This window comes from Acanthochromis polyacanthus, chromosome 7 (assembly GCF_021347895.1).
Source record: "Acanthochromis polyacanthus isolate Apoly-LR-REF ecotype Palm Island chromosome 7, KAUST_Apoly_ChrSc, whole genome shotgun sequence".
NCBI classification, from domain to species: Eukaryota; Metazoa; Chordata; class Actinopteri; family Pomacentridae; genus Acanthochromis; species Acanthochromis polyacanthus.
Window position 1 is genome coordinate 25,304,397 of NC_067119.1, and position 20,523 is coordinate 25,324,919.

The window sequence follows — 20,523 nt, forward strand, 5'->3', positions numbered from 1 at the left end:
GTTTTAGACATCTGTTGTTGATTTAATCATTTCATTTTATTCTATTGTATTTATTTTGAACATTTTTTTAATTTAATTTTGTCTGCAAAGCACATTGAATTATAGGTGTGTCAATTATTTTTCATTTCTCTATTTCTTTCCAATGAATTGATTTGATTTTCTTACGTACTTTCCAGACCCTACAGAGAAAGATCTTATATATAAAGTACAATATTCCTGCTGTTATCTATGTATCTACAGCACCCTCCATGATTATTGGCACCCCTGGTTAAGATGTGTTGAAAGCCTTAAAAATAAATTAAATTTTTATTGCAGAAGCATACTCTCACACTGAAATTTGCAGAAAAATGTATTATAGGAGAAGATTAGGTGCTGTTTTGTTGTCAAAAGGGGATTGTACAAAGTTTTAACATCAGGGGTGCCAATAATTGTGGCACACATGATTTGATGTAAAAGAATTATTTCTTATTGTGGGATTTTTTTCCCCCACTGAATAAATGCACTTGAATGAAAGGTTGGATTTTCCTCTTTTTTTTCATTGTGGTTCTATATTATTTAGAAAAAAAATGAATTTATTAGAAGCTAAAGAACACATCTTAACCAGGGGTGCCAATAATTATGGAAGGCGCTCTATCTGTTTCTCTATCTATCTTCCAGACTCTAGGGACACCCTGTATATTTGTGAATATAAATAGATTCTATCTTCAGTTAATTGTAGCTTGAATTTTCATTCAACTTGCAGCATTAATATAAAATGCATGCCAATCATCAGCAATAATGTCACTATATCTCAGTCTCTGAAGGCCACTTCACTGAGCTGAAATACTCGCCTCTTTCTATTCTGGACTCCACACACATCAAACTAATTTCTGAAGACATCAAATGTTGAACTGTAGAGGAGATAGGATGGCGAGACCTCAGATAGATTGCTTGAATATCCAATGATGATGGGAAGGAAATGCCAGCAGCTCTGCTGTTCTCTGTATGACTGGCATCAGTTATCCTGTCCCTGCCGATTACATACAAAGGCTTACGTAAGAAGGAAGAGACACTCGTAGCTTTATCTTATCTGACTGCTGCCAAAGTGTGGAATTTAAGACAGGATGTCTGCGGCGATGAGTGGGCTGTTATTTATGCTGCTGCTGTAAACACAGCAGTATAACTATCATGCATGAGAGTAAGCTCCCTCATAATATTTTGAAGAACAGGCGGTTTTGAGATTGCTCAATACTACAAGTGTTGAACATACAAGGCCAAATGTTTATATTAGCAAAGTGAAGCCAAGCAAGCGTCTCCAGGCCAATCTGTTTATTTCGCACAAGAAAATCCATACACAGCGAAGTGATGGAGTGGTTCAGATTATGAAACATCCGGTTGTGGAAGGAGCAAATGAACAAAAGCTATTTATCAGTTCTCATGTATCTGAGCTTTATGAGTACATATTATTGAAACTGAGCGCTGCACAGGTGCTTCTTTGACAGGAGCTTCAGCAATCACAGGATTATGAGAAATACTGGCATTTAATGAGCGCTGAAATGAGCTCTTCCTCTGCCAATTTTGTGGAGTTGTTTGTCATTGTGAAATAGCAGCGCTACACAAAAAGAAATAATCACGATGACTGGCGCTAATGATGTGAATTACTGTGATGAATAATGTCAAAGCAATCACTAACATTTAAATTCAGTTACTGGATAAATACGGAGATATTCAGAAGTATCGAGCCGTGAAATCGAAACGCTCGACTCACAAACTGACATTAATCATAGACGAGAGATATAGCAGAGGTAATGACGAAATTATATAAAATTAATACACACACAGAGAAAAATTGTAAATATTTCTGTCAGTTCTTTTTCTGCTGATCTGCAGGTTTACAGGCAGCACGGTTGTCCTTCGATACGTCTTGCCTGGACTACTTTGCTACAGCGCAGATGGTTTGCAGTAGTTTATCCTCACGATATAATTTCCTCCCAGGAGGAAAACATGTGATCGCGTGATATATCTTGCAGTCAGAATTTGCTCGTTAAAGTTAAGAAGGTGCAAGGGCAGAGCAGACACTGGAGCATGAAGGCCACCTCTGCAGCGCTAGTGGAGACGGTGCTGCCAGACACAGACATGGACTATTGTAGCAGCTCGGTTCATAATGACTGCCTGGCCTTTTCCCACCGCCTCGGCAGGGTTTGTGCACGTTGTGGGGCGGTGTGTTCGTCACCGTGGGGAGGGTACAGGCTCATCAGCACGCCGTGGCTCCCGCATGCCTCTGGCTCGGCACCATCAGGCGTGTCACCACATGGAAACAGTCGAGCGGATATCTTCACTGCTGCAAAAGGGCACAGCGAAATTCAAATTAGCTCACACTCCAAAAAATGTAATCATCCGCCTGCTTATATTGAATCCTTAGCCCTCGTGTTGTCCTGCGGGTCAAAATTGAACCGTTTTAAAGTTTGAAAGTGTGTGTGTGTGTGTGTGTGTGTGTGGGGGGGGGGGGGGGGGGGGGGGGGGACAACACATTTTCAACATTTTTGGGAAATTTTTGAATATTTTCTGGTGGTAAAAAAAAGAAATGTTAAAAAATGTTTCTTAAGAACATTCACATAAAAATCAACCAAAATCCAGCGAAATTCGCTGGATTTTGGTTGATTTTTATGTGAATGTTCTGAAGAAAATAACAGAAGTTTTGCTGATATATATGTAATCACTTTAGATGTTTTTAGGATTTTTTTTAGGAAGATTTTTACTCATTTTTAAAAAATATTTACAAGAACTTCCTTGCTAAATTTGGGGGATTAAAAAAAAAATCTAAGGGAAATTTTTAAGGAATTATTGGGATTTCCTTCCTGAAGGTTTTGCAAATTTCGCAGAAATTTGGGTGGAGTGTTTTGCTAAATTTTTAGATTTTTTCATACAAGGAAACAATATTTTTTGGTGCCTGTAAATCAAGACAACAGGAGGGTTAAGGGCAATTTACTCATTTGATTCTGGCTGACGACCTCAAACTGCAATCTCCAGAAATAATGTTATATTATCTTCTCAGTCATATCAGACGAATAGTTTTAAGTGAAGAACACTTTTATACAGGGTCTCGTTTCCTATATCGTTACATCCAATTATGAAAAACAACTTGTAAACTTCAATTTGCCACAGCAGAAAAACCAAAAGTTTTCTTTAATCCTTGCTTACGCCTTATAGCCTGCCATTTTTCAACACTCACAGTCCTAGGTGTTGCAATCAATGGATAACTGGTAACAAAAAAAAGCAACCAAATACCATTAAAAATGATGCAGAGGGTTTTGCTATAGAGGAGGTAATTACTTGCTACATGTCCTCCACAACAAAACAGCCAAGGAACCGCAAAATGAACTGTAAGCAGAATCGACACTTCAAGGCATTGTGGTTGCCATGGCAATGAGGATATTCATAAGAAGCCCAAAGATAAATTTCCACGGGTTGTGTGGACAACAACGCAAGCAGCATCAAAACAGAAAAGCTAGACGCTGTGAGCAGAAGCCAGCATTACAGATAACTTAGGGACATAAAAAGCTCCATAATTGTGCCTGCTGGATGCTGAGATGAGACACACCTTGGGCTCATGGGTGCGAGCTGACGTCACAACCTCACCAGCTTGGCTGTGAGATCCCACTTTAGTCGGCTGCGCTCCTCGAAGGGTCACCGTTATAGAAGTGGGGGCTTTCTGCCCTCCTGACAACACAAACAAACAAAAATGCTCAGCAATAAGCTAAACACGCTAGTCCTTAAAATACACTGAGAAGGACTTGAGCATTTTATTGTGCTGGGAATCATCAGAATGATTTTAATATTTTTAAAAGATTCACATATTAGCAGGATTTTAGAGGATGAGTATGGGAGTTAAAAGCAAATTTGGAGGTTTAGGCAGGGGAAAGGGGTGAGAAATCCAAGGGACTCACACTAAAAGAAAAGAAAAACAACAGGAACAATGAAAACATGAGTTTGATTCCAGTCTTTATTGTAACAACAGGAACAGAGCTTTGGTAATGTCATGTGCCAGTGTTATTGGTCGTCAACACAACTGTCTAAGACGTCAGCATTCATATTTATGATTATAAGAAGGTGAATTAAATGGAAGGATTTACAAAATGTTACTTTATGAAGAGGCAAACAAACAAACAAAAAAATCCAACATGTAATGACAGCCAGAACAAACAGATTTGACACAGAAAGCAGTCCGGATTGAAATTTGGTCAACCTTTCCAACTCTGATTCCAACGTGACACTTCACAATTTTTCAGTATCAAATGGTTTCATACAGCTATATTTGACATTTTCACTTATTTCTCCATAAAAACTATGTGTCCAGCAAAACACGGGAACTCCCTTATGGCTCTTTGTGAACATGAAACTAAAAACATGTATGCCACTGATCTGCCCTCAGATGCTGAATAGCTGCACATCTGACTCTGCAAACCACACAACAGTCAGGCTCCTCCAGGCAAACTACCTCCACACGTGTCGACAGAGCTGTCCTCTACGTTCCTCTACTGCGGCAATCCTCCCTGGCCTACAGACGTCCTGAACTACTGTTTCCAAAACAAAGGATGAATGAGCCCTGGGCATTCAACGAGGCCGTCGTGTTTTGGCAGTTCGAGACATACCAGTGGTCTGATTGGTGATGTGCGCCAAACCGGGCAAGCTGCTAGCGAGTTTGGCCAGCCCACCGTTGGTGAGCAGCTGGTGGATAGCAGTGGTTTTAGCCACTCCTCCTGTGGTGACCACAGGCACTGCTCGGAGCAGAGTGCTACTGCTGGTACCGACAGAGCTCAGGACAGGACCCTGGGGCTTCCCACAAACAGCCTGAGGGTGGACGAGAAAAAGACAAACAGCTGAATAACAGACTGAGGACGAATTTCATCATCTCCTCACAACTTTTAGAATACAGTCTGACTCCTATAAGCAGACCTGATAACAACACCCTTTAAACATAAAAGGCCAGAAGATAAGTGCTCTGTTGCCACTTCTCTGTCTGTCAGATATATCCTGATTAAATCTCTCTTTTTCAAGATTTTGGTATTTTTGGCTTTAACCCTTTGATGTGCAGTGTGGCTCAAATCCATTTTCCATTTGAGTCACTTTTGACCCATGTTGTGCAACAAAGGGTTAAACAACAGTCTACAGAGACAGGAAACAGGGGCAGAGAGAAGGGCACACCATGTGACAGAAGGTATCAAACCATGGATTCACACAGCGGCATCATCCACACGCATCAGGGTTTTACTTTTCTTATTTATTATGTATGAAAGTGAGATCATTTCTTTCTTTTTATAGGTCATTTTTGTTGTATGTTTTTCTATCTCCATATACATTGATTAACAGGCTAAAGTGGTTACATTCAAATTCATTTTTTGTCCTGGCCTGTATTAAAAACGGGTAATCAAAACATTTCATCATGACAGACTTTGTTAACCATTAGGTCAGTGGAAGATCCACTGAATCTGAGTGTCGCCTGTGTAAATTGGTGGTTTTCCATCCACTGCTTGACCAGCTAACTACAAGTTGTGCGTATTCAACGACTAGATGAACAAAATACAGTGAACAAGTGATTCCACACAATTAAAATAGTTGATAGTACACTGTTCATAAATTCAGTGTAAACAGACTTCAAACTAGCAAAAATATATGATTCATTACGATACTAAAAACTTTTATTTAATGTAACTGTCACTGACGTGTACCTGGGTGCTGCCTGTGTTGGCTGCTGTGGAGGGTAAGTTAGGAGCTTTGGTGACGATCTCCTGAAGACTGAAACTTAGGCCTTGTAGCAGACTGCTGGCGGAAGGTGCTGCACACAAACACAAATACAACAAATTAGTGAAGCTGAAACATGGGTGAAATTACTGCCAAGGAAATATCAGCACAAACTCACACTCTTACAAACTGACCACACACCCACAGACCTAACTAGATGAACACACACACACACACAATCACAGTCAAGTCCAAAGGGGAAGGTTTGGATCAGAGGCAGACAGCAATGGCGCAAGAGGTGATCAATGACGATGTTTGCTGAAGCATGTTGCCCTCATACACTGCTCTCATCCAGTGTTCAAAACCTGAATCTCTCCCTATGAAGCCATCAGAACTGCGCTGTGTGTTGAGGCTACTGTGCCGAGATTATCCGCACAGCTGAGAGTGCAAGCAAGCGTGGCGAGGCAGGACAAGACAGAGATACCTTGGGCAGCAGCTGGAGCTTGCACCTGGACTGGTGTGGAGGACCCTGACACCATGCAAGGCTGCACGCTGTTGAAGGAGCTGGAGCCTGGGGACAGGGCACCAGACACCTCTGAGAGACTACCAGACCTGCAGTGACACACATAACCACCATTCTACTCAGGAGCTACCCCAGCAAGGTGCTGTTTGGCCATCACTCAGCTACCAAACTCCGAGTACACCACTCATTAATCCCTCTGCACCAGACACACTTTTGCCCAGTAGGGTAGGAGTTGACATGGGTGTAGGCATGGTTAAGGTTTTAAGCGTTCTCTGCTCAATGTGCCTGTGTGCAGGCGGGCCGGCTAGCTTACCGCTGGCCTGTAAGGAGTCCAGAGAGCTCCTTGGCACCGGCCACCGTCTGTCCCACTGTCACTGTTAAAGGCTTCCCAGAGACACCGACTGTATGTAAAGAAGTGAACAGTAGGACAGTCAGTTATGTGGAAAACAATACATCACATGGTCATCCCTGGAAAAAGGCTGAAATTACTGACATTACCAAACAACTCGGCAGTGATTCACAACATATGTGCCATATTTTCTCAGGAAAAACTGGGCTGAGAAAGTCCTGCTTTCACTTTCGCATACCAAACAAAAACATGTTTCTCCTTTTATTGTTCTCTCTGGAAATCTTGATGAAAGTGAGCTTTCAAAACTACTATCTGGCCACTACTGATGTTATCAGTCCCCGCCAAAGAACCAAAACAGCATCAGTTTACTCTGTACTAACTGAAGAAGCTCAGGGAATTTCTTCTGATGTTTAAAGAATCATCCAAAGCATGTATCGAACTTGGGATGTCATGACAACCAAAACTTCGATACATACTGAGCTGTGTATAAGTTGTGATCAGGACATGCTGTAGGTAAGCAAAGCTAGAATGCATGATGCCAGCAAGTAATTCAAATGAAAGAAGGAAGCACCTTAAAGTCATCTAAACATTAAAGTCAGTCACCCTGATCTTTATACAGATGTCACTGTGGTTAAGTACTGACATATCGTGTCACTATTATTGTTTGTGAAGTGGAACAGTTCATCCCAAAGAATGTTTCAGAGATGTTTATGAAGGCTGAAGTTCTACTGTTTGGCCTTCGCTCATAATGTGAGCAGGGTGAGGCTCATAACGTTGGTCAATTACATTCAAGACCGCTGCATCTGTCAAACAATACCGTATGTGGCATTTGTTGCATCGATTTATTTTTTGTGTTTGTTTGTATGGCTAAAGAGATTCGTGGAATTTCTGCTGCTTTACCTAATTTCTGGTATCATAAAATCGGACGACTCCTATAACATCTCATACATAAGTAATTTAAGGGAGCAGCTTCTGTACCTTCATGAGCAGCAGGACTCATGGCACCCCCTGCTGACTCGCTTTGAGACAAGATGGTGACCTTGATCTTGGTTCTTTTGGAGGCCTTGCTTGGCGTGGGACTCGGTGTCTGCCTCCTCTTGCCATGGGACCGCAGTTCATCTCTGTCCAGGCCCTCCATCTGATCACTGGTCACTGGCACTGCACCACACAGACAAACACACATGTTCAATCGAGTGGCGACGTGACGTTACAACGGGGTGTTTATCTGTGTGATCAATCGCCACGCTTCACCAATTTTTTCATGTCTGGAAAAGTACTCCATAATATAAAATATATGATTACGAGTTTAACAAATGTTCAATACAAAAAATTACAATAGGTGTGTTAGTTCTAGGGCTGGCCCGAATAGTGGTTTCTGGCCTCCAAATATTTGGGCCCTATTAAAGATGAATACCCAAATATTCGTTCCGCCCCGTAACGTCCGACAGAGGGGGGTGCGGCGCGGCGGCGGCTTGTGACACAGACGGCCCGGAAATTCGGATCCTTTTTCATTTTTAAAAAAGTTCTGGCCAACATTTCCTGCTGACAGATTGAACCCAGTGTAAACCGACCTTCGTTGCCTTCGTTTTGTCTTCAGCATCTTGTCTTGTGTTTATGCAACGAAGTGAAGCGCGACGTCAGAGTCGGCAGCCACCCGGCCATTCAGGTGATGTTTACAAACACGAATGGAGGAGCCGAGATGAGCCGAAGAACACGGCGGGACGAGCCGAAGTGGGCCGAAGGCGCAGGGAAGAGACGAGCTCCGAATATTTTCGTCTGGGGGGGAGGAGGGAGTGATCACATAGACAGACATATGTGTATATGTTATAGACATGTGTATATATTTATGTGATCACATGACGAAATGAGCCGATAAGTGCCGATGTGGGCCGAAGGCGGAGGGAAGACAGTAACACGGCATATTCTTTCCGCCCGGTAACGTCTGACGGGGGGTAGGGGGGCGAATATTCGTATACCAAATTAATATCCGGATAGTGCCGTAGCGAATGAATATCCGGATATTCGGGATATTCGGGTCCAGCCCTAGTTAGTTCAGCACAGTAGTTTAATATGAAGAATGAACATTAAAGCAGAGGAAACAAAGCAAGGAGAGGGAAAAGGACAGAGGAAAGAAAGGAAAGAAGCGTGATAGACACTTACCAAATATACAAGGAGGGCTGCCAGGAGGAAGATTTTTCCTCACAAGCATGTTTTGTTTCATAAAAGCAGCAAACTGAGCTGGAATGAAGTGAAAAAAAGTCGGAAAGGAAAGTTGTAGGAAGAGAAGAGACAAGAGGATGAGAGGAGAGTATTTCAGTCACGTTCCATCTTGTCCCATCAGATGTCGTGACGTGATATCTTAAAAAAAATAATACAATCATGGTCACATCTTACATACCACCCCGTCTGCTAAGCAGGGACAGCTTTTGCTAAATTTCGGCTGAAGAAGCAGTGAATGACTCACTGTATCAAGTATAAATAAACAAGTGGGGCAAATAAGCAAGCTGTGTCCCAGGTACCTAGAATCACTGCACACGTGTAGCTGGATGCACTGAATTTTCAGTACATCCAGAGTTCACTGAGGTGGGGAACTAACCTTGAGCCTGCTTGTGAGTGAGCACTGTGCCAGAGCGCTGCATGTGTGTCTTGAGGAGCTGTGTGGCCGTGATCAGACTGGACTTCTGTGCTGGAGACAGACCGGATGTCTTGGGTTTGGGACTTGATGTGGGACTGCTGCAGACACTAGACAGATCCTGAAAACACAGAGAACAGAACCACCTGATGAGTAATAACTCAATAGTGTCAGTCACTGCGTATGCCGACAGTGTAGCTTTTTACAGCTATAAACAAGGTCTGTTTATTAAAACTCCACTCTAAACGCTGTGTACAACATACATATGACACAGAAAGTTCTTGAATCGATGTATAGTAAATTGAACAGACAAAAACAAAGACATGAAAAAGCAAATAATTTCCCAAAACTTTTGAAACCATTTTAAGTGACAGAGAGAAAGATTGCAGAAAGGTACAAAAGCAAAGCCAAGTATTTTTATTTTAAAAAATGTGCTAGCACAGACACTCGGCACTTTTTTGGTGTGGCAAAATGAGAAAATGTGAGAATACGGCTTAAAAAAACATCCACGTTTGTCTTACTTTTCATCACTTTTCTAGAACTGGACGAGTATAAAACTTTCCAAATTCCCCCCAAAATAAACGGTATTATTTGTTATTCCATGAACTACTAACTTTAAGTAAAATACAGCGCTGATGGTTCACCTAAAGCTTAAACATAAAAAGATTTCTAACCTCTGAACCTGATGGGGAGATGGGAACTCTAAGCGCTGGGGAGGATGGTCGTCCTCTTTCCATGTCAAAGGGAAGCTCCCGTCGAGGCCTTTTCTTCTTTTCTGTGTCCAAATCCTTCATCTCGCCTGAGCCATGGCCATGGCCTTCTGCCCGTGTGAGGACACCTGACAAGAAGTCAGCTATCTCATCCTGGACACCAGTGGGGGAAGCACAAGAAAAGAAAAAAAAAAAATCAACATTGTAGGCAATGAAATGTAAGACAGCATAGAGAAATACTCCCTGGAATATTTCAAGGACCAACCTGAACGCAGCGGTCCACCATAGTCTGTGTCAGTCCTTCTGACTTCATTTTTGCTGAATTTATCCTGTGAAGGGATTTAGTGTTAGTAATGAATAATATTAGCTACAATCAGCTACAAAGTATACGATACTATTTGCTTTCTGACTGCTGAAGGTTGTGACTGACCTGAGGTTGTCGTCTGCTCCTCCCACCACCACCAGGCTGTTATCTGCCCTCAGTTTCTCTCTGAACTCCTCCATGCCTTCAGTGCTACACTGAAGCGCATTCTGGCCGACCACAAACAACACCGGGGTCTTCATGTCCAGCAGAGGGTCATCCACGTCCTGCAAACCAGTGACACACCAACCGTCACTACAACTGTTGATTTCAAGTCAAAATTCAGCTTTATCAGAAGAAAAGGTGAGCCATAATGCTCTATATCAGGGGTGCCAAACGTGGCCCGCCACAGGGTCCAATGCAGCCTGTGAGACGACTTTGTAAAGTGTAAAAATTACAAAGAACACATTAACTGCAGACTGTAAATTAGTAAAAATATAAATGTAAAATAATTTCTAGACCATGACAAGTTGTTCTGATCATAAAGTAGAATAATAAATTGCTCATTGTTCCTTTGTGTCTCATTTTTGTAATATATTGTTTTTTTAGTCCGACTTTTGTCATTTGTCTCATGTTGTTGTGGTTTTGTTTCCTTTTCATCTCGTTTGTTTTTTGTCACATTGTGTTTTTCTTTGTTTTGTGTGTCATTTTTGTCGTTTGGTGTTTTTTGTCTCGCTTATGTACTTTGACTATTTTTGTCATTTTGTTTCTTTTGTCGTCATTTTTATCTCATTTCTGTAATTTGTTGTCCTGTTTTGTTGACTTTGTTACTTTGTAATGAATTTTTTTGTCTTGTGTCATTTGTCTCATTTTATTTCTCTATTTTGCTGTTCTTATTTTTGTAATATTTTGTCGTTTTTAGTTGTCTCATGTTTTTGCAGTTTTGTTTCTTTTTTGCGATTTCTGTCTTGTTTGTATGATTTTTTTTTTTTACTTTTTTTTTTGTCCACTTTTTTTTTCCGCTTTGCTTCATTTCGTGTTGTTTGTCTCATTTTGTTTCCCTATTATGCTGTGATTTTACTGGTCCAGCCCACTTCAGACCAAATTGGGCTGAATGTGGCCCCTGAACTAAAATGAGTTTGACATCCCTGCTCTGTATCTTACCCCTCTTGGCCCGTTGACTGTCAGCAGGGGGAAGCCAAGACACACCACAGCGGTCAGATACTCCATGAGGGATACCTAAAATTAAACAGTATTAAATTAACTTAAAGACGCCTCTGGCATTTTTTCCCATGGGTGACAACCATGCAGCCTCACATTAGATATGCTATGACTTGATAAAAATAAGTCTTACGTGACAAGCGATGAGAGCACCAGCATTCCAGCCGACCAGGATAATGGGTTTGTGGGGGAAGTGACTGTGAACCTGGTGGTTGCAGTTATAAAACATAATAAATTCAGCTGTAGACAGATGTAAAAAAAAATCTACCATAATACAGCATGTATATCACACATTTGCTCTACTTTGGTCAATTTTGCACTCACAGACATGATCACTTGGGCAATAAACACTGATGAAAAATGGCAACTGACAACAACCAAGCGCATAAAAGCAAATGATTTTAACTAGGCCAGAGAGGTAAGTCATCATTTACATAAAAATATTGCTTATGTGGCTTTTTTAATGCAGTGAATGTTCTTTCCAATGTGCCTAATGGAACAAATAGGCAAACATTCAGCTACATAAAGGGACAAATTACAACATCATCACTCTACACACACTGACAAATGTACCAAATAAAAACAGAACCTCCTACCTCCATGACCTTGGCCCTCACAGTTCCCAACATGTGCTCCAGACACTGAGTGACGCCAATGTTGGCCCCGCTGTTCACATGAGTGTGGACTGGGATGACCTGACATAGAAGCATCTGTTTTAGGTTCTTAATTTGAGAAAAAATACAAAACAATATTCATGTTATCACATTTAGATTTAACCAAGTGAGTTTTCAGACCTTTCCCAAACAGGAGAGCTGCGACTGCCAGAATCTCATTCGCCGAGAGGTGGAAAGGGCGGGATTAGTCGGGCTTGATGGTGCGATGAGGATGAGCGGGGATCCAGGAAGTTTGCTCTGAAACGCGTAAGGAAACAGATCGTATCTGGTGTTTACATGGTACAAACCTTGAAGTACAAAAGTTACATAAAAATGTTTTCCATGAGAAACTGAGGATGAATGGTTTGGTCGTACCGGTTTATTTTGAGACAGGACTCCAACAGCGGGGTCCCACGGCCGTTTCAGTAGCAGCGACAGAGCCTCTGCACTTGGAGCTCCAGTCTTTGCCGATGGCAGCAACATTCTGTCGATTAGTGAGGGCAACTTGCCAGATAAAGAGAGAGAAGAACAATGAATGAAGAATCCCAGACCTTGCACATACCGTACAGGAAATCTACACCAGCTCTTAGCCTTCATTCGACTCCAGACATTATACCTTGCTTTTAAGAGTCTGCAACACATCCAGGTAAGCAGCAAGCATGGCGAGGCTCAAGGATTCAATCATGGTGGTGTGTAACCACTGTGTCAGCTTGGTGTCCCAGTTCACACTGGCCAGGGCGTGACGCACCTTCCGAGCACACTTGTCCACAGCTATCCTGCGCAAAATTGGCTCATTGGAGGCCTAGTGGGAAGAAGATCACACCAGTGTTTTAATTTGAATTAAAAATCAGTAACAGCCATGCTGCAATTTTACAAATCCCAAAATGAGTATATCTTCCCAACCATTTAAATTTTCAAACTGCAATACATGACTTCTCACAGTGACACTATATCTAATCTTCAAACATTTGACACAAAAGAAAGCAGGTTCTTTCCAAATTATGTTATATGCTAGTTTGTCAATAACCTTCATGTATAATTTTAAATACATTTGACATTTTATCTGAGCCATATTCATCAAAAAATAAAGAGTTAGTAAAACAACTACTCAAAGAAATCATGCAGACTGCAATACTGATTTCACCCACTATAAAATCAGTATCAGAGCATCACTTTAAAAAAAAAAAAAAAATCAAATTTGAACAAACAAACTGGCACATCATTTGCCTGAACAAATTTAAAAGTGATCCATATCACGTACACCTGGGACAAGGTCACAGACTTTGCTCCGTTCATTCAGATGCTTCTGCCATCACTTGGCAGGAACGCTGACATGAGAGTCCTCGGATTAGTTTGCTATGTACGGTAACAAACAGTGCTTTATCTTTGCTATGAATTTCTGCCATCTGCACATCCTCTCAGATGCTTCAGTGTCATCCTGTTACCACCTCATTTGCTCGCTAGTTTCCTCCATTTTTATTTATTAGCCTAATTAACTCAAGAACCAACAGGGCATGCAATAGGTCAAGCTGAAACTTAATTCTCTGAGCTGAACCGCAGAGCAAACCACTTCAAATGTTCTGATGAGTTCATATACTGTAAATTTTTAATATGAAAAGGTCACTACAGTTCAAAGGTCCAATTTTTCCCCAAGCTCAAATTAAAGTTTGAATAAAAAAAGTGGTAACTCTTGTGTGAAATTACTATTATCTAAGCCTCAGCAAAGACTAAACCCAAACACAGTGCTTTTACTTTTCTGCACCATAAAATGTCATTTTACAGTACCTTTATAATCCAATGATGAGAGACAAAATACACACCGCAAATCTAGACTAAGCATTTAATGTACACTAATTGAGTAATAACTTACGTTTTCATTGGCCAGCCGTGCCAGTCGTTCAGCCTGGAGAGCTTTAAGCACTTTGTTGAACAATTTGTTCTGAGCGACTGACCATCCAGCCCTGAAACAAACATCAAAATGTCAAAACCAGGCGCTGCAAGTGAAATGCTTTACTAGTTACTCATATTATAGATGAATAAAGATGTCAAATATAACAGCAGATGATAAATGGTGGATCTTTAAAGGGACTGATTACTTGTTGATATGTTCCTCCCAGTCATCGGGGGGTGGCGGGCTCTCGGCAACTGTGCGAGCAAACAGCACATGTCGCTCACACTCTTTCATCACACTGAGAGCTTTCTGGTTATCGTAGAGAGGAACAGGTGTTGGTGTGACCGTCTCCACATCTACTACAGAGTCAGAATCTCTGCAGACAAAGAAAAGAATACGGAGTTAATGCCAAATATAAAAAAAAAGTACAATGATCACACTGATCATTAGAGGATTAGTTTTATGAAAACTGAGAAACAGAGCAGGAGGCTGATGACAATCCCAAACCGTACTCTGAGGTCTACTTCAGTTACAGATTATGATTATTAGCTTTCTGACTCACGACAAGGCTTCAGGCTGGCGTCGAGGGGTAACAAACAGCGTCCTTGTGGGCCGAGCGCTGCTGGCATCAGGGTGGGCATTCCAGGGTTTGGCATAGCTGTGGTCCAGAAATACCAAATCCAGCTCTCTTTCATGAGCCGACAGTTGGAAAAGCAACGAAGTACCCATCTTTCGTGCTGATATCTGGAAGTCCTTATCCCCACCGCGATGCATCCTCTTCCTGGGACCCAAAGGGCCCCGGGAAGGCCTCAATAACTTGTTTGGATTCAGGCCAAACTGGTGAGGAAGAAAGAGAGAAAGCCTTTATTTTAGACAGAATCAATGTCAAAATAGGACAGTTGTTTTTACACATGAATACCAGCTAATGCATCAAAAAAATTCACAACACAGCCTGTAAAAAAACACATGTGTATGAGGTTTTCTGTGGCTCTTCAGGAGTTTTGTGAAGTGTAACCAAATCCTGGTTGTTGGAAATGTTTCCAGGAGACACTAAAACGTGATGAACACGACTGGGACATCGATGTTGTCTTGGTGACTCTTGAAGTTACTGAAGTTGACTATCTGGCCGTAGCTTGACTCATCGGATGTAGGTTGCGGGTGTAAGCCTGCCACTGACCTCAAATTTCACACAGCTTTCCCCTTCTTATGATGTCAACATGTTACTATTTTCAAAATTCACTTCATGATGGTAAACAACAACAACAATCTCCAGGCAGCAACTTACACACTGAAAACGTCAAGTTCTGCTGAAGGGTTGAATTGAGTAGTAAGGCTGCCCTGCCTTTTTGGTTTTGTCTTAACATGTTGTTGTGAAATATCCATTTTAATGGCAATGCTTGTCTCCTAACATGCAAATGTTCGACAAAAACAATTCCTGCCTCACTCTTTTGAGGGAACACCATTGCTTAGCAGCACCCAAGACAACAGTGAATGGTTTAACAAAATATCAACATGAGTATTTTTTTCCTCCTAAAGCAGAATGGCCACATAATACTAATCTGATAAACGAGGCAGTAGTTTTGGCTTTTTTATTTGTTTAAAATTCTTATCACTTGATTTCAAAACTATTCCCGATATCTGCTGCAACCTCTGTGTCATTACCTCCGCCAGGAGGTTATGTAATCACCAGAGATTGTTTGTCTGTCTGTCCGTCTCTGTGTGTGTGTGTGTCTGTTTGTCTGTTAACAGCATAACTCAAAAAGTCATGGACGGATTTTCACCAAATTTTTACAGGATGTCCGGAAGAGCACGAGTAAGAATCGATTAGATTTTGGAGGTGATCCAAATCACCGTCTGGATCCAGGAATTTTTCGACAACATAATACTGGCGGCCATCTCTCAATTTTTGCGTTATGCTGTTAACAGACAAACAGACAGACACACACACACACACACACACACACACAGACGGACAGACAGACAGACAGACAAATGGCATGGCGGAGGTATGCGCTCTCCGAGTGCTTTTCTAGTTTCTGTATTTGATGGACGTGCAATCATAAACCAAATAAATGATTTGGTGTCACCTATTAAATTTACCAACAACCTAAATAATCAGTCAGTCAGTTTGAAGAATTTTTAAAGAATCAAGAGATTTTTGAAATTTGAATATTGTTTGGGCTTTTTTTTTTTTTTTTTTTAACTCTTCTGCAACTGCAAAAAGAAAAGAGTTCTTAAAAGCCAACTCATCCAGGGCCTCCCAGTTGATGTCTGGAATTCTTGGAAAAAAAAAAAAAAAAAATCAAGCAAAAACTTCTACTTAAATCGTAGAATCTTGCACAATCCCAAAGCTCTACTCCAAATATTTTTTGACTTATGAATTTTTGAAAATAGGCCCTCGCGGTTAAATTTTAGAATTTCAGCGATTATTTTTTTAATACATCTGTAAAGGTACGCCAGTTGCTTGTTTTTCACAGGATTTGGCTGACTGTTTTACTGAATATATCCCTGAAACCTCAAGAAAAATGTGGAACTTGTAATCATGCCAAAAGCTTATGCTGTTTTGTTGCTTTTATTTTATTTACAGAAATGAAATAATAAAAATCTATCATTTGATCATCAAAACCAAAAAAAAAAAAAAGTCTTTAATTTTCAAAACATATCTTCACTAATATTCCCAACCAAATGTTTGTTGTTGGTAGAAACAATTTAGTTTTGTCTTACCAAAAATGTCATTTGGTGCTGTATCAAAAACTAACTTCCTAAAATTTGCTTCAAAGCTGGAAAATCCACTTTTTTTTGGACATTTTAACATTATTTTTCCCCTCCAGGAAGGATTGTTTTGGCTTCTTTTAAACTTTTTGAGGGAATTTCTTCATATCCATTGAAACGATGTGACATCACTCCATTATTTAAAAATTTTACAAAAAGAACACATTTTTCAGAGTTTTCAGTGGCTTTAATTACACATTTGGTGGCTTTAATCATCAGGTAGATATTTGCATTATGCTGATTTCAAGGTTTTATATGTCTGTATGGTATCTGTTGAGCTATTTTGTCATTAGTTCAGGAAATAAACAATTCAAATTCCAGCTTGCAGTGGTTTTAGCCATTGTGTAATAGATTATTGATCATGCTCGTGTGTCATTTTGTAATTCATCAACTTGGAGCATTAATGTAATTAGCCAAACAATGCATACTACCAGTATGCTAATGAACCATTATTCTGACAATTAACCAATAACTTGAGAAAATAATCAACAAAAATGAATAGTGAAAATAATGATCTTCGTAGCTGATTGCATTTTCTCACTGAAAGACATTTTTATTTGTAAATTCAGGGCGTGTTTTTTAACATCAGAGAGGATGTTTTCTTCAGATGTGTGTTTTGTCAACGATTATTTACATTTACTTTATTAATTTGCAGTAAGCTCCGTGGCCACAGTAAACAACGGTTCTAAAATGTTTACAATAAATGAGTGATCGATTTTTTGAGAAAATATCCAGCACATGGATTGATAAGGATGCAGGCAGTGGAGCACCTAATCCAGACAGACAAGTGCTTTGTACACTGCGGTCAAGTGAGCCACCTGCACTCTGAGCAGCCAGGCTGAGAGACATCCGCTGCAAATACATGCTGTTATTCAGATTTTTACTTTCAATATCTCCAAATCCTGAGGCGGTGACAACGATCTCTCACTGTGGCCTTGTCAGGGGTCATCCCAGCCACAACTGTCCATATCTCCAAATCTTGGAGATATGGAGCAATTATGGACATAGGCGATTGAAATTGCAGCATACTTTGACATTAATTTTCTCTAAAATTCAACAGTAAAATAAGGTGATATTGTGCATGGTGGTAGCTGGGATGACCCCTGACAAAGCCACACTGACAGACCTGTGTCACCGCCTAAGGATTTAGAGATATGGACAATCAAAATGAGCAATTATGGACATAGGTGATTGAAATTGCAGCATACTTTGACATTAATTTTCTCTAAAATTTTACAGTAAAATCAGGTGATATTGTGCATGGTGGAAGCTGGGATGACCCCTGACAAGGCCACAGTGAGAGATCTTTGTCACCGCCTCAGGATTTGGAGATATGGACAGTCAAAATCAGCAATTATGGACATAAGCGATTGAAATTGCAGCATACTTTGACATTAATTTTCTCTAAAATTCTACAGTAAAATCAGGTGACATTGTGAATGGTGGTAGCCAAGAGGTCCCCTGATAAGCCCACAGTGAGAGATCCTTGTCACCTCATAAGGATTTCCTGATATTCACAGTCAAACTCTGAAAAAGCAGTCTATATTTTCAGCAGACGTCTCTCCCTGGTTGTTCAGCGCCTGTGACAACATTACCGTATCACGCGAAATAGCCGCGCAACGTCCAGAGTGCGGGCGGCTCACTTCAGCGCAGTCTTTGTGCTCAGTGAGCACCACCCTTTAGCCACGCACTGGATATTGTTAGCTTAACGTTATTAAAAAAAAACGTGGAGCAGTGTTGGATTGCGCGTGACTTTAAACCAAATGTTAGCACGTTTATTGAATATTGTAACCCTCTTACTCTCAACATTTATCATTATTATTAACGCATTCATGAAAAGCAACTGAAGGCGGGGGGCTGGCCTAGCATGCTAACGTTAGCATAGAAAGCTAAAAGCTAAAACAGTGTCGTTATGTCGCTGTTCTGCCGCTCACCTCTTCCTTTCATTACTCCATGTTCGCTGTGAAGACTTCTGCTCTTACTAGGAGCCAAACAAACCCAAAGAAATTCGTATTTCTTACTCAGTTCGGGAGGTTATATAAAACAAATATTTATTGCGTAAAAGCCTTACTTCCTTTTGTTGTGTGGTGTGTTGCCAGGCTAGACACTCCATCCCCCGTTTTCTGAGCGCTCCAAAAACGAATGCAGTCAATGGCCGCTTTTCAACGAAACTGGCAACCATGCTTGTGGCGCGTCAGTGAGAGACGGAAAACATGGACTGGAGTAGAGAGATCTGGATCATTTACTCAGTCCACAAAAACAGTACAAAACGAACTAAATGCGTCCAATTTTAACTGCAAGACATAGTTATTGCTTTTAAAGCTTTATAAAGTAATTGCTGTTTCGTTGGTAGGACAATTTAGAGAGAACATAAATATAAAGACTTGTTTAAAGACCCTCTACATTGAAAGTGTATTTTTTTTAACCTATGCAAAAAGCCAGTCTCAAAAACATGGATTCAGACTTCTTGAATCCTCTGTTCTGTAAATTGCAACTGGAATGATGACTTGCAACTGAAAATGTTCTGCTCTCACCTGATCTAACAGTAGGATGTTGACTGAACTGTACAGTAACTTGTAATTTTAGTTGAATCGGAGATACTTTAATTTTATCTAATTTTGAAGGTTTATCCTGTTAACAGATTAATTGTGGTTCAGCTAATGGGGATATTTATAAATCAGAAAGGTTGAATGCATACAGATTACAATATATATTTCTAGTCATATTTTGTTGAACTTTATAGCAAGAGATCTAAGGATTTTTGCAAAAACCAAAAATGCAGCCATGACCGTTTGAATATTTGCCAGATCAATCGTAAAATCTATTATCTTGTATTTCTTTCTACTACATGTGTGTTGTTTCAGAGGCACTGGTCTGCTGAATTGATACAGCTGCAAAATACGATGCTGACTTACATGAGAATTCATGTAAGATGGAGGTTGAATCATAAACAGAGATCACAGATCATCTACATAACATTTCAATAAGTAATCCGGCCATAATTAAAACTATGGAAGACTGCATGCACTATGTAAATTAATATATTTGTCTGTTAAGATGGAGAGCATTGACAGAGGAATTCACATAGGAGTCACATTTAAGTCATTTTAAGGCATCAAGTTAATCAATTTCATAGACAAACATTATGAATATCTAACTTTAATCAACAGAGATGAGCTTTTAGGGGCTGAATCAATGACTGTGAAGATCAGAGCTGATGAATTTTTTGTAGATATATTAAACTTCATTTTACTGAAACCAGTAAAATTCAGAGAACGGCAGCACAAAATCGAATCTGAAATGTCACCTCTAGTCACATGGCGCGTTCACAGATTAGTCTGCCATAAACGCATTTCTTTACTCCAAAAAGCACCACTATTTTTTTTTTTTTTGAGAATTTGAATATTTTTGATGGTCTACTATGTTTTGTCACTACTTAAAAATTTATTGAATTATATATACATATATATATATATATATATATATATATATATATATATATATATATATATATATATATATATATATTGTTACTTATGTTGTTGTTTTTTTAGTTTGTTTTTTGTAAACTGAGTTCTGGGGATAAAGGGGCAGATAAAATAAGACTTGTCTTCTTTCTGCTCCCTTTCATTCTAGTTTGGAGAAGTTTGTATTTACATTAAAAAATACTTTACAAATGAATGAAATAAAGATAAAAAAAACCCTGTAATTCTGACAAATGACCTCAGAGGTGTTGATCTTTTCCAGTAA

General features: G+C 40.1%; 1 protein-coding gene across 6 annotated transcripts; it reads right to left on the reverse strand.

Moving 5' to 3' along the window:
* Positions 1–1,293: 1,293 nt before the first annotated feature.
* kansl3 (KAT8 regulatory NSL complex subunit 3) lies at positions 1,294–18,976 on the reverse strand. 6 transcript variants are annotated; one of them, XM_022199887.2, is made up of 22 exons: positions 18,845–18,976; positions 14,564–14,838; positions 14,207–14,377; positions 13,981–14,071; positions 12,727–12,912; positions 12,486–12,614; positions 12,252–12,368; positions 12,054–12,152; positions 11,591–11,662; positions 11,401–11,475; positions 10,366–10,523; positions 10,201–10,264; positions 9,900–10,088; positions 9,190–9,346; positions 8,754–8,831; positions 7,572–7,751; positions 6,558–6,645; positions 6,206–6,333; positions 5,709–5,815; positions 4,632–4,830; positions 3,581–3,699; positions 1,294–2,320 (listed from the first exon to the last, which is right to left on the reverse strand). In XM_022199887.2, exons 1-22 carry the CDS (start codon positions 18,953–18,955, stop codon positions 2,315–2,317), a joined length of 2,799 nt encoding a protein of 932 aa, XP_022055579.2. In that variant the 5' UTR covers positions 18,956–18,976; the 3' UTR covers positions 1,294–2,314. The 6 variants fall into 6 exon arrangements, with proteins under 6 accessions (XP_022055579.2, XP_022055581.2, XP_022055580.2 ...); XM_022199889.2 differs by having other exon boundaries at positions 18,708–18,905; XM_022199888.2 differs by lacking the exon at positions 8,754–8,831.
* Between the last annotated feature and the right edge of the window lie 1,547 nt (positions 18,977–20,523).

What these genes read in the sequence shown, in the direction of transcription:
- kansl3 (XM_022199887.2), bottom strand. Translation starts at nt 18,955, where the DNA reads ATGGTTGCCAGTTTCGTTGAAAAGCGGCCATTGACTGCATTCGTTTTT. An exon ending in CACTCACAAGCAGGCTCAAG is followed by an intron (nt 8,832 to 9,189) that starts GTTAGTTCCCCA and finishes ACTTCATTCCAG; the next exon opens with CTCAGTTTGCTGCTTTTATG. An exon ending in CATCACCAATCAGACCACTG is followed by an intron (nt 3,700 to 4,631) that starts GTATGTCTCGAA and finishes TTGTGTTGTCAG; the next exon opens with GAGGGCAGAAAGCCCCCACT.